The following is a 14,322-nucleotide window of genomic DNA, read 5'->3' as shown; positions in this document are numbered from 1 at the left end:
ACTGACTCTTCCCTCTAGTGTTCATTTCTCCTGCATGGTCGTGGACTTGGTGTGGTTCCTTCACCTGAAACAGAAAAGAGCGAAGGAACATTGACATTGATCTGATGGTCGACCTATGAGACGCTCTGGTAAGTCCTCATTTCGTGTACTGTGTCGCTCAGAGAGGAAATACTACCAATCTGATCTAGCAGTTCATATACCATTCAGTTTATGTTATGCCTATCTGAAGAGTTACTCATATAAACATGTCACTTGGACTTTTCGAGAAAACAAATATATTGATATTATCGCTTTCTCAGTTATTCTTAAAACACATTATATATATACACATATACTCGGATGTATATATGTATACTTATGTATCAAGTTTAGAATGTTTCTCCTACACAATAAATCAAGTACCTTCAGTCAGTAACAGAGTATTAACGAGTAGCTGACGTAGTTCACAGAATGTTCCGAAGTTTTGAGTCAGCGAGTATTGGCAGTGAGGGCCACAACAAGGACGCAAGGCTTGGCACTACCTGAGTTGAGTGCCATCTTACCTAGCCAGAGTACCTCAGGGTTTTGTGTGTTGTTATTGTGAGGTGAAGCAGTGATAGATGAGTCGCCATTCATCTGTCTGTAGTAGTAGTAGTAGTAGAAGGTAATTAGGAGGAGCGAATAACAACGCCCAGCCAGTGATAGTGTGCAGGCGACCTCATTAGATCTCTCTAAAGCCATTACTGAAACTAACAAACACTCAAATTTTTCTGTATTTTTGTGGTTAAATATCCATACGAACAGTTTCTATCTCTATTGATAAAAAATTTCTCCTTCCGTCCATTTTATTACACTTTAATTCATCTTTTTGTTTGGTATAAAGGAAAACGGCGAGAAGACGACAAGGAAACGATGTTAAAATAAGACAACAGACAAAAAATGAGACGATGTTAAGATCAAACCACAAAGACCACCCACAATATAATATACCACAGTGAGTCAGCAAAAATGTATAACAAAATAAACAGAGTATTGCTGAATATGTCAACACTCACCAACCTGAAAATACTTCCTTATCTGGCTTGGTGGCGCTTGAGCCATGTGTTGTGTGAACTAACATGTGTTGCCTCAGACAGATATTATTTACAGATACAACACGATAATGAGGTCGTCTTGGTACTCTGACATATAGTTACTGAGAGATAATGTGTTTTGTTATATTACAGACGTCAACATGAGCAGCTGTAGGCCAACATGTTGAGAACAATAATCGTTACTAGTCGATGATAGATACTGTGACAAGGATAGAGACTAATTACTAACGAATTGTATCAGTAAAAGTTGGCTGAACAAGTCAGCCAAGAATCTTGAATGTTTAAAGTGTAAAATGGATGCGACGGTGGAGTGGATACAGCGCCTCGGGGCACCTCCAGGTCACCCAGTTATGAATAGGCGCCCAACCCTACACTTGTACAGCGAGAGAAAGTTGCTCTCTAGTTTATAGTATCCACACTCTAGACCTCTACCTTCATAACTCTTATATATCTTTCAAGAGTTAATTACTATAGTAAACTCATCAGTATTAATTTCCATGGTCATCATTGTTAATTAAAACATTTCCTTGTGTTCGTACGTCTACGTTCCTCATGTAACGTCTATCGATAAATACGTTAACGTCCAGTATATCTGTTTTTATCTTTCTCAAAGCTATATGCTATCCTTTTCAGAAGCTTCCCCTTTCGTGATCAAAGCTTTACGTTGTCATGATCAAAAGTTTTACGAAATTTATGCTATCTTACCAAAATCAAATGATATCGTTTACGACGACTTACGGTATCATTCCTCAGCACATTATCTCATTGAAGGGTTAAGCTGCCACGCCTTAGAGCCTTATGGTATAGTGGTCTAAGGTGTCTGTCTGTGTGTGTGTGTTAAGCCAAAAATCTAATTATGAATCCTTATTCTCGTTGGTTCTATTTAACATTAAACATCGATTAAGTAATTTCCTCAGCCAGAGATGGAGGTGTAGCGACGTAGACCAAACACAAATAAATACCGGCAATACCACCAGAAGTGACCACTCGTTATACAGGTATATCCGTCTCACACACTCATCCTCCAATCACATATCAAAGTGAGAATGACGTCACTATGGTGTGTGTTGCCAAACTGAGAAATACCTTAGGTGATGCACAGAGGACATCAGGTTAGTGGTTTGTTTATACAGGAATACAAAGACGTCCTTCTTCTCTGAGTAGTACATGGCGTGAAGACAATCATACTCGATACATAACTGCTTGAAGTACTTACCTCTTTTAATTTACCATTTACAGATGATTCTCAGACCAGGTGGTGTGACGACTGTGTTTTATACGGAGGTGCCCCGTCAGGTGAGCAACACTCCACGGACAGGTACCATACACCTCCCTCCAACACTCCACGGACAGGTACCATACACCTCCCTCCAACACTCCACGGACAGGTACCATACACTCGACTCCATCTAAAAATCTTAACATTTTCACTCTGTCTTCTACTCATTGAAAGGCAAGTTCATCTTACCTTAATATTTCCATCATTATCTGTAACAATCACCAAAGACGATTTTATTTTTCAATTTTTTTTTCTATAAATTCTGGTGATTAATTGGACAAGAGTTACGCATGTAAGAGCCAGTGACACGGACAGGTACCATACACCTCCCTCCAACACTCCACGGACAGGTACCATACACCTCCCTCCAACACTCCACGGACAGGTACCATACACCTCCCTCCAACACTCCACGGACAGGTACCATACACCTCCCTCCAACACTCCACGGACAGGTACCATACACCTCCCTCCAACACTCTTACCTCGACTCCATCTAAAAATCTTAACATTTTCACTCTGTCTTCTACTCATTGAAAGGCAAGTTCATCTTACCTTAATATTTCCATCATTATCTGTAACAATCACCAAAGACGATTTTATTTTTCAATTTTTTTTTCTATAAATTCTGGTGATTAATTGGACAAGAGTTACGCATGTAAGAGCCAGTGAAGGATCTGGTGAATTATGACAACTTTTGGATGCAATATACAGTATATTTAACAGTGTCAAAATACGTATTAAATAAATCAACTTAAACATTAATCTGTATGTTCATGAATAAAAATATTTAACTCAGCTAAAAAATCTATGTAATAAATACAGCTTCATGTAACATTTTATGTGCTCCACTAGAGAGTATTTCCCCGAGAACACAAGAACATCTCCAACATGAACACAAGTTGAGCCGCCACGTAGCCAAGACCCAGGATGAAGAAGACTCCCTGTACGTGCTCCAGAGTGAGAGACACCCCCCCGCCACCGGCCACCTCACTCTCAGGAGTCGCTTTCACCTCTTCCTCCTCTCTCTTGTACTGTTCAGTGATGTACAAAATACGTTACTCCAACTATCTAACATAAACAATAAACACTAGTCTAATTCCTGGTTATAAATTAGTATTTTTTCCACAAACTTCAACCTAGAAGTACTACACAATAAAGGCTACAGTTTATCTACCCATATAAGTGTGATGATCAACTTCCTCAGATAAATTACTGAAGTTAAGGGTTACTGTATTATTCCTGGTCATCTGGAGTCTCTCCTTCAAGATGTTATCGCCTGACTTTCAAGTGTGATGTGATGTTGACCCAAGCCTGATGCTTTAACAAGAAAACTGTGAAATTTTTTAACAAATTTCTAACTCAGACGAAATATGATGTTACTTCCAATGAAATGTCTTGATGGGAAACTTCAGTATTTCAAGTGGTCATAACCTAACCTAATCTAACCTCAGGTCATTCTCATATTCTCTGATAGGTAAAGCCAGATTTTTGCTCACTCTCTTTGTGGAGTTAAAGTGAAGCAGAACATACTAAAGAAGAGACCTTATGAAGCCTAATGGAGAAGTAAATTGAGAGGGAAGCCGTGAGGTGATACAAGCTGGGGTAGAGGCAATAAGGCGTTACAGTAAGAAATACATAAGGAAAACTTGCTGTGGAGAGACTCTGTAACCGCCTGAAATAATATAGCAAACCAATTGTCTGGTCTATAAACAGTGAAAGTCGCATACACGTTGCTCTCATTACCCTCTTAGACAGTACGAGTGTCTGCTTGTGCCAGTAGCTCATGAGGCCGCTCTGTGAGATCCAACTGACGACGCGATCAAAGTTTTTCTTCAGAGGAGAATGACTCTGTAGACCAAGTGCGACGTTGAAGGGCAGGAAACACTCCTGTAGACCGTTGGACTTTCTAAAAAGCTTATCTATCGTGTTTAGAATTTACTCCGATACATCAATGATAAAAAAGTAATTTATGATAAACTAGTTATCACCTCAGGCCTAAGGTACGATGTGAAGCACTGAATAAAGCAGACTAAACCATACAACGAGTCATGTAAGTACACAATGAACAAGTTAATGGTATGGATACAAAAAAATACCTCATAAAATAAACTATTATGAACAACAGATGAATTCACTCAGACTTACAAGAACGAATGTGTTCGTACGTATGTGTGTGGATGTACTTGTATAAGACGTGGATACATAATTTTGTATTCTGTACAGTACACCAACCCACCTGCAGGATCCTGACCATAGGTACACCCTGCGGGGTGGTGATACGGGCGCTGAAGAAGGCCAGGTAGCGGCGAGAGGTGATCATCACGCCTTCACCCTTCAACACTCGCTTTTTGATGTCCTCGAATTCTCTGAGAGACTCGAACCTCCGAGACAGGTCCTGAGGAGGACACAAACTTTCAGTCGTGGAATAAGAAGATCTAATCTATTGAGTTTAACCATCAACCTCCTTATGTTTAGTGAAATGGTGATGTAACGTTTAGTATGTGATAAGTTATCAAGCTGTCCAAGGTCAACTTAACCCATACAGACCCAACAACAAGTTAAGAGAACATCCAGCTGAGAGGCCGAGAAACATAAGCTAGTATAGACTGTTAAGTTTCTCAAGAAATATAAAAAACGAGTAACATTTGTAAACTGTATAATGGCTAATGTGAAAAGCATGTCATAATAAATCTAAAATATCATAAAGGTTTTACAAGCAATATTAAACCTACCCTGAGATGGTCATTCTTGGACTGGGCCATATTGTTGCCGAAGAATGGTCCCAGACCATAGACGGTGAGCGAGGAATGGTATAGTTCCTTGATGGTGTTGATGCCGGGTGGTGTTCGGTCCACTGTGAGGAAGGCTGTGAGGTTGGAGCTGTAGCCTGTAGTGAGGATGATGATGTACAGCCACAGAAACACCACCAATACCTGCAGGCTGGAGGAGGTGGGCACCTGGAGCTGAGTAGACCTGAAGTGCATCCCCGCCGTGTACAGGCTGGTGTACGCCAGCGAGCTATTGGCCATCTTCTCTCCTCTGTGGGATGTTATCAAGAACCTAAGGTTATGTCTTTATCTGTTCATTCATTCAATCACAAGTCTCCCTGGAGGACTCCTCACCTCCTTCTTAAGACAAATATACCAAACTTACTTCCCATCCACCTCTACCCATTAATACACTTGTTCACACACACTTAAGTCTTCTCTCACACCCAGACTCCCTCAACACACACCTGAAAGAGGCAAGTTTGGTCAGACAGTAGAGGAGAGGACCAGTGAGAACGAGGCCCAGTAGTATGACGAGCCAGGTGGTGGCAGTGTACGGGAGGGCCAGTGACTGCCACCGAGGTATTTGTGCCTCACTCTGGATCAGGAAACACGTCGCCTGCAACAACATCACACGCTGTCGGTAATGTTTAATAACTCGTACTACTTTTTCTCAGGCGGTGGGAACTAAACTCAAATATGTCCATCCAGGTGGATACAATACACAAACAGAGATGGAATTATAAGTATTACCTGAGTTATACACAGTAGAATTACAGCACAATATTTATGGTTGTCACTACTTGTTTGGGGGTATTAATTTTGTACTGATTCTAATTAGCCAAGACATCTTCTTGTCCAAATAACACGTAATTGTCTACAACTAACAGAGGCGTCAATAAATTAAAGTGTGTCTAAGATGTTGCAGAGACATATGGTAAGGTGACGCACGTCTTGGTCATAGTAGGTGGTGTACTCCTGGTACTCCTTCCGGCCGCCCAGGGCTGTGATGAAGAGGTTGGCGATGCCTATATCCCCCTCACCTGTCCCCAGCAGCCCCACCAAACCGTTCCAGGTACCATTACTCGTCACCTCCCCCCACAGTTCACCTGAAAATACTCAATGTTATTTTGGTTTGTGTAAAGTCTTAATTGTGATGGAGAGAAAGAGGAAGAACGAAGGACTGAGGAAACGTCTGAGAAGGAGCCTAACGTTTGTCCCAGACGGGGCAGCTCCTGGTATTTCAACGTATGAAGGAAGGTCCAGCAGAAGATGGAACTACATTTTTTTTTAATGTGTGAATCAATAGCCAAATAAATCTGATATTAGACACAGTTCAAAGTATTTACAGTATATTGAATGGTCTTATAATAATTACTGGTGCAATCCCATGATTAATCTTTGTACATGGCTAAAATTTACAAACTTCAAAGATATTTTTTTATTGCAGTTACAAAACATTTTAGTATTTTATCTATAAAAATGTTGTCATTGATATTCACTGTTACAGAAGTAGAGTAAAAAGCTTGTTTATCTCCTACAGATGGTGGTGAATGGCGCCACCTACCCGGCGGAGGTTCCTTGAAGTTTATAGTAAAGTTGAAGGCCTGGGCGACGGCGGTGACCACGTCAATATCACTACCGTAGCGGCGGAGCACCGAGCCGTTCCTCCCCCGATGATATAAAATGTTAGGAGGTAACTCAAATGTGATCACCTGAAAAAGTGTTGGAGGAAATTATAAACCCGCCATGAGTTACCGATCAGATACGACTCTTGTCACTGCCATCATCTCTGAGTGCACCAGTGGTCATGAGTGTGGTAAATCCTGAAAAGAAAACGTAATATCTAACTCGCTCTGTATGTCACGAATATAAAGTTGTACACTGAATTTTATGGTCCGTTTGTTCAGACCCAGGAAGCCTTTTACTATGGAGCTGTAGTGTTACAGTATTTTGCCACCAATAATGTGTAGTAGTAGTAGTAATAGTAGTAATAGTCACCGCAACTTAGCTCTCGATGCTGCACACAGGAGGAACGAGAACGACAAGATAAGGGCATAGGGGAGAGAATTCAGAACGTTGATCAAGGCAGCTTCACTCCTCTAGTGTTCACAACCTCTGGTGGGATGGGACCAAGTGCAAGATGTTTCTACGCCAGACTCGCGGAGGTGCTATCCGAACAGAAGCAGCAGCCCAGAAGTTATGTTACAGCCTGGATGAGATGTCGACTGTCTTTCTCTCTCTTTCGGTCGGCTTTGCTCTGCCTCAGGGGAACGAGAGCTTCTGCCCCAACTCCGACAACCGCTGCAGATATTGACTATGAGGCTACTGTCAATGAATGCCGCATAGATCTGCGGCTCAACTAATTTAACACAGATAGGATAGCTACTTATGTATTAGGATATTTAATATTAAGGTAATTAAATGGTGGCGAAGGTGTGGCTATTGGGGGAGGCTGGAGGCCACGTTAAAAAAAAAAGTAGTAGTAGTAGTAGTAGTAGCAAAAAAATCATATAGCGAAGGAGTATTTTAAAACTTAGTAATTTGCTATAGATAAGTTTGGAGATCTGTCAGAAACAAATTTATGTAACCTGATAAAATAAAATAAATTGTAATATTGATGTTATCGAATGAACAGAATAATCGTGTACTAAATCAAAATATAATCAATGATAGAAACGAGTTGTTAGTCATAGAAGAAGGCTACAGTGTTCATCGATGACTCACATTAAGAACAGCTCCCTGCAGGTTGGTGATCTTGTCCGGGAAGAGGTTGACGGGGATGGTGGAGGATCTTGAGGTGGTCCACGTAAACACCCGGGCCATCTTCTCCCGCTGGTAGAGCTGGTTCATCACCACCACGTACTGCCCCGCGTCCCCTGACTGTCCCCACCACAACCACACCATGTTGGCAAACAAATAATAGTAGGAGACACAGGGAGAGATAATATTAAAGGCTTATATATAGATCAAAGAAGCGGGTGTGACTATAAACTACACGGCTCCCTCTTGGTGTGTACGAGACGGAGAAACAGTCCTCCCATAATTGTGCTACAATGATAAGTGATGGCCTCTCACACACTCTTCTAGATTAAGTGAACCACACCCACACTCAATAGAACCACACCCACGCTCACCTGAACCACACTCACAACTCACCCGAATCACGCCCACGATGTGATCAGTCTTCCTGCCCTTGTTAGTGAGGGTGAGGTCGTGCAGCTGTTCCCGGGATATGCCCGCCACCACGTACCTGGGGTGAGGGGGATAATAAGTGTGTCTAAAACTCCACTAGTTAATAAGATGAACTTTGAACCTCATATTTACTTGTACGGGATATAGGCTGCAAAACACCAGTTCATTATTAGGTCACAAGAGCAGCACTTTCATTGTGAGGATTACAGGACACTCCCACATATAAAAATTATTCTGTATTAAAAACATCAACAATTGTGTAACATACAGATGACGCTTTGTTGAATGATACACCCTGAGGAAGTCACTTAGGATTATCCGGCACTGTGTTGTGTTGACTAGTGAAGCCAACATCCCCAGCCAGTGTCTCACCTGCCGTCATAGTCCCAGGCGCCTGTCACTGGGTCGGTCAAGGTGTAGAGCGGCGCTGGGTCGCTCAGGAGCAGCAGGTAACCTCGACACTGCTGTGCCTTCAACACCGCCTTCTGCAGGTCCTGCACACCCACCACGTTCACCACCTGTTGTGTACATTAAAACACAATTGACCATCACTGTGTTTATTTTTGACAGTATTTGTATATTTCATCACCTGTGTGTGTGTGTGTGTGGCTAGACAAGTTTATTGACGACAAAAATATTCAAGTTCCACACATACAAACACATAATAGACTACAGTATGTTGTGTTGTGTTGCGTTGTGGCATAAGTGGTGTGAGCATAACCCGGACCTGTCTCAGGTTAGGGAGTCGCAGGATGCGGTCCATCACTGGTGACCTCCAGAAGCCTTGGTCGGCAGCCACCACCAGGACGCACTCCCTCAACTGCTCGATCACGATGGCGCTCAGCAGCACGGCCAGGGAGTCTTCGTCTCGTACAGGCAGTTTTATCATCCTACGGTATCGTCTTGATGATGGAGATGTGTGAGTGATAAGTGGCGGAGATATAGAGAAGGGTTTAGTGGACGCTTTACCTGTGTACCTTCTAGTAGCAAGTTGGTACACTGAAGGTGGATGAATGTGAAGGTTAAACGGCATCTCAGTGAAGGGAAGATGATGCGAATTTTTAGACAGACATTCCAGTTTATCCTCGACGTTAGCAGTGGTGGGTTGAGGGAAGGAGGCAGTGTACAGAGTGGGGGTCTTTAAAGAACTGCAGGCTGCCACCATGAACATCAGTTGAAGAAGTATTCCATTCATGGTACTAAACCAAACATGAAAAATTAGAAGAAAAGTAATACAAAAATATTAGTAGTATGTCAAGGCCATAGAGGATCTTTGGTGGTAGACTGTTATACCAATCGATTCTGAGGTGCTAAAGGAAAATTGTCCATTTAAATATAAATTTAATTACAATATTATCACACACACACACACACATCTACATCCTTGACCACCGAAGGGTCAAGACGTACCTGGCGCTCCTCTCCGAGCAGCCAGGTCAACTGTTAAGTTGGCCCATACCAACCCCCTCCCCTGAACCACTTCTCCCCACCGGAGTATCAACAGGTTCTCGCCAGAAGTTACAATTTCATTTGGGAAAGGAATGGAACCAGTGTTAAACAGAGGTGAACATTGGTGAACAGTGCTTGAGTCAGTGAGAACAACTCAACAGTAAAAGTCGTATTCAAGTTAACCTTCACACAGTGAGGTCCCAGGTACCCAGTGATAACGGCCCGTGAGACCCAACAACCGGCGATGTGTTAATCTGTCTACGATAGGAAGGCCTGGGGCCACACCTCACTCATATAACACCATCTGTGAGGGAATTACTACACCACGTCAAGTCCCTCATAACACCATCTGTGAGGGAATTACTACACCACGTGATGCCCCTCATAACACCATCTGTGAGGGAGTTACTACACCACGTCAAGTCCCTCATAACACCATCTGTGAGGGAATTACTACACCACGTCAGTCTCCTCATAACACCATCTGTGAGGGAATTACTACACCACGTGAGGTCCCTCATAACACCATCTGTGAGGGAATTACTACACCACGTCAGGTCCCTCATAACACCATCTGTGAGGGAATTCGTACACCACGTGATGCCCCTCATAACACCATCTGTGAGGGAGTTACTACACCACGTGAGGCCCCTCGTAACACCATCTATGAGGGAACTACTACACCACGTGAGGCCCCTCATAACACCATCTGTGAGGGAATTACTACACGTGAGGCCCCTCATAACACCATCTGTGAGGGAATTACTACACCACATCAGGTCCCTCCTAACACCATCTGGGAGAGAGTTACTACACTACGTGTTTGCTGTTCAACACCTACATTAATCTGAATGTTCACTGTATGTTCCTTTACCTTTCTCTAATGAAGGCTTTTGTTAAACCACCAATGTATGTAATAAGTCATTTATGTCCAATGTATATTTTCAGCCTTCGGGCTGCAGAACTTTTTGAATAAACCGTTAATTATTATTATTATTATTATTATTACACACACACACACACACACACACACACAAGTAAATTCAACAAATTAACCAGGAGAATATCACCATTCGTTGACCCCGAACATCAGGTGGAACACATAACAGCTCTGCCAACGAGTTGTCAGAAGTGGTATAGGGAGGCGAGAGGTCGACCCGAGTAGTGAAGCTCCCGCTCCCCGAGCAGCATACCCAAGGGCTGAGGTTAGTAGACTGAAGTCGCCTCTGAACTACTATACGGAAAACTCTGGTCTGCTGGACACCGCAAGTCCCCACGACTGGACAGGTCAGGTCTTACATATAGTCCCCCTGGAAGACAAGGACTGATGAACACTGATGTGGACGCCTCTCACACCTGGCCCTTGACGTGGGTAGAGTCCTCCTAAACAACGTATTAAAATAGCCATAATATTCCGGCAAAATCATAAAGTAATAAACCTAGTATTAAATATTAAGTACTAACAACACCTGACATATTGGCCATTAAATTAATATAGAAATATAATAATCAACAATCACCATTGCAGAAATGAATCACTGAAGAATATAACAGACAAATCAATATAAGTGGAGGTTCTCTTACCGATGCTGAGGGAAGGTGACCAACCCACTCACCTTCCAACGTGTACATCACCTCTGTTCAGGGTTCATAACACCTCGAACACTTTGAATGAATCACCGAGATCTCAACATTCTTGGCTCTGTACGAAGTTCATTAACTCTCTAAATGAAACGAATCCCGGTGAATGAGTAACTCAACACTTTGAATAGCCCGAAGCAAATTACCTAAACCACACCATCACCAGTTTCCCTCACATAGAAATTAAAAGGTGAAGCAAACTACATTGTACATTATGAAAATAGATTAAGCAGTAATTTTTAGTGTGACATTATTTCACAACACTTGGAAGTTTGGTGTGTCATTAGCTCACAACACTTGAAGGATTGGTGTCATGTACTGATGGATACAGAATCTCTCAAAGAAGAGCACTTTCAGAACCAGTTGTCAGTAAGATGATTATTGATGAAGAAAAAAGATAAACATTAAGAAAATCCTTCCTCTGGCACAACAGAATAAACACACACACACACACACACACACACACACTAACTTACCCCTGCATGAGTTTACAACACTAGAAATAGTTATTGTATCGTCATTTCACCACACAAGAAAGATTCCCTGTGTCATCAACTCATAACACTGTGTTGTAATGTCACATCTTGTAGAGCGCTGGTTGTGATACGCGCACACCTGTGGTTCTGTACTCACCTGCAGTCGTGTACAAATCTGTCGTCGTGTATACACCTGTGGTTCTGTACACGCTGGTGATCATGTGCACACCTGTGGTTCTGCACACACCTGTGGTCATGCACACACCTGATACATCATCGTAGAGGCTAAGGAACAGTTCACCAGATGTGTTACTGTATCAGAGATTAAAACATGAAGTTCTGTTGCTTACGATGTAAACTCCAGAAACTTCGTTGTGTTCATTATAATATAGTAAATATTGCCTGTATTTATTGGGGAAATAATTTCTATATACCGACATTGCTAAATTCCTTTAGCAACATATTATACTTGACCTTATCAGACAGACAACAGACGATGAATATATATCATAACTATGAGTGACGTCAGAGACAAACGGGACATTGCTGGACACTGTATCACTCACAGTTAATATTGTGGGGCTGTAGAGTACAAAGTTAACTTAGTCTTGGTGACATATTTGGTAATATATAAACTAACCTGCAGTATAGGGGGTCAGTGTACAGCAGTGTTGTTCTTATGTCAGTACTTGTCCGTCTTAGTGTCTGTCTTTATATCAACACACGGAGGGGGGGGGGGCAGGCTGGCCAATGTTCATTGGTCAGTGGCCGAGGATGGACCAATGACAGTGGCCCTCACCGGTCTAGGGGCGTGGCTGGATAAATGGACCGATGCTTCTACTGGATAGTGGGCGTAGCTGGATCAGTGGGCGGGTCTGACCTTGACAAATGGTCTTGACTGGATCAATGGACAGGATCATTGGTGGGCGTGGCTGGACCGTTAGACAGAGACAAGATCGTAAATAAACATGACTGGAACTGTCTGTGTGTCTGTCTGTCACCAGACACCGCTGTGAATGATTGAACCACAATAACAACTCTCACATTGTTCAAACACCTGCCAGGAATTATTAAATAAGACCATCACTTATTAGTGGAGGTGGCTGGCCTGCCTGATCCTCCCGTCTGAGGTTAACTTTACCAGTGTGATAGTGTGGCTGTACCAGTGAGTGTGGCTGTACCAGTGTGATAGTGTGACTGTACCAGTGTGTGTGGCTGTACCAGTGAGTGTGGCTGTACCAGTGAGTGTGGCTGTACCAGTGTGATAGTGTGGCTGTACCAGTGAGTGTGGCTGTACCAGTGTGATAGTGTGACTGTACCAGTGTGTGTGGCTGTACCAGTGAGTGTGGCTGTACCAGTGAGTGTGGCTGTACCAGTGTGATGGTGTGGCTGTACCAGTGTGATAGTGTGCTGTACCAGTGAGTGTGTGGTTGTACCAGTGAGTGTGGTTGTACCAGTGAGTGTGGTTGTGCCAGTGGTGTGGTTGTACCAGTGGTGTGGTTGTACCAGTGAGTGTGGTTGTGCCAGTGAGTGTGGTTGTGCCAGTGAGGTGTGGTTGTGCCAGTGAGGTGTGGTTGTGCCAGTGGTGTGGTTGTACCAGTGAGTGTGGTTGTACCAGTGGGTGTGGTTGTACCAGTGGGTGTGGTTGTACCGGTGGTGTGGTTGTACCAGTGGGTGTGGTTGTGCAGTGGGTGTGGTTGTACCAGTGAGTGTGGTTGTACCAGTGGTGTGGTTGCACCAGTGGGTGTGGGTTGTACCAGTGGGTGTGGTTGTGCCAGTGGTGTGGTTGTACCAGTGAGTGTGGATGTGCCAGTGAGTGTGGTTGTACCAGTGAGTGTGGTTGTACCAGTGGGTGTGGTTGTACCAGTGGGTGTGGTTGTACCAGTGAGTGTGGTTGTACCAGTGGGTGTGGTTGTACCAGTGGGTGTGGTTGTACCAGTGAGTGTGGTTGTACCAGTGAGTGTGGTTGTACCAGTGGGTGTGGTTGTACCAGTGGGTGTGGTTGTACCAGTGAGTGTGGTTGTACCAGTGGGTGTGGTACTGTGGTTGTACCTAATCATTCCACTGTTGATTGACTTTTTTTTTACGGGGATTAGCCCACCCAGGCACAGGTCACTGATCCACATCGGGGCCTGGGGGCGAAAATATAATAATAATAACAATAAATGTAATAAAAATCAAAATAATAATAATAATAATAATAATAAAAATCAAAATAATAATAATAATAATAATAATAATAATAATAATAATAATAATAATAATAATAATAATAATAATAATAATTATTATTATTATTATCATTACCGGTATTCATAGTAAATGAAATTTATAATAAAATAAAAACAAAGTTGAAAATAATAATAATAATAATAATAATAATAATAATAATAATAATAATAAAAATAAAGAACCATAAAGAAATGCAAAAAAAAAAG

At 42.5% G+C, this 14,322-nt stretch overlaps 1 protein-coding gene across 2 annotated transcripts; it reads right to left on the bottom strand.

Annotated features, from left to right (window-relative positions):
* Positions 1 to 3,047: 3,047 nt before the first annotated feature.
* Positions 3,048 to 12,566, bottom strand: LOC121870983 (ionotropic receptor 93a-like). 2 transcript variants are annotated; one of them, XM_042372984.1, is made up of 13 exons: positions 12,525 to 12,566; positions 10,838 to 11,077; positions 9,046 to 9,517; positions 8,691 to 8,836; positions 8,283 to 8,376; positions 7,851 to 8,006; positions 6,691 to 6,838; positions 6,075 to 6,232; positions 5,591 to 5,760; positions 5,088 to 5,394; positions 4,592 to 4,750; positions 4,099 to 4,242; positions 3,048 to 3,386 (listed from the first exon to the last, which is right to left on the bottom strand). In XM_042372984.1, exons 2-13 carry the CDS (start codon positions 10,855 to 10,857, stop codon positions 3,204 to 3,206), a joined length of 2,157 nt encoding a protein of 718 aa, XP_042228918.1. In that variant the 5' UTR covers positions 10,858 to 11,077; positions 12,525 to 12,566; the 3' UTR covers positions 3,048 to 3,203. The 2 variants fall into 2 exon arrangements, with proteins under 2 accessions (XP_042228918.1, XP_042228919.1); XM_042372985.1 differs by lacking the exon at positions 12,525 to 12,566 and adding an exon at positions 11,885 to 12,118 and having other exon boundaries at positions 3,049 to 3,386; positions 5,591 to 5,742.
* Between the last annotated feature and the right edge of the window lie 1,756 nt (positions 12,567 to 14,322).

This window comes from Homarus americanus, unplaced genomic scaffold (assembly GCF_018991925.1).
Source record: "Homarus americanus isolate GMGI-L3 unplaced genomic scaffold, GMGI_Hamer_2.0 scaffold52512, whole genome shotgun sequence".
Taxonomy (NCBI): Eukaryota; Metazoa; Arthropoda; class Malacostraca; order Decapoda; family Nephropidae; genus Homarus; species Homarus americanus.
Note: the sequence above shows the minus strand (reverse complement) of the source record. Positions and strands in the feature narration are given on the sequence as shown.

What these genes read in the sequence shown, in the direction of transcription:
- LOC121870983 (XM_042372984.1), bottom strand. Translation starts at nt 10,857, where the DNA reads ATGTTCGGGGTCAACGAATG. An exon ending in ACATCGTGGGCGTGATTCGG is followed by an intron (nt 8,007 to 8,282) that starts GTGAGTTGTGAG and finishes TGGTGGGGACAG; the next exon opens with TCAGGGGACGCGGGGCAGTA. An exon ending in CACTCGTACTGTCTAAGAGG is followed by an intron (nt 3,387 to 4,098) that starts GTAATGAGAGCA and finishes ATCACTGAACAG; the next exon opens with TACAAGAGAGAGGAGGAAGA.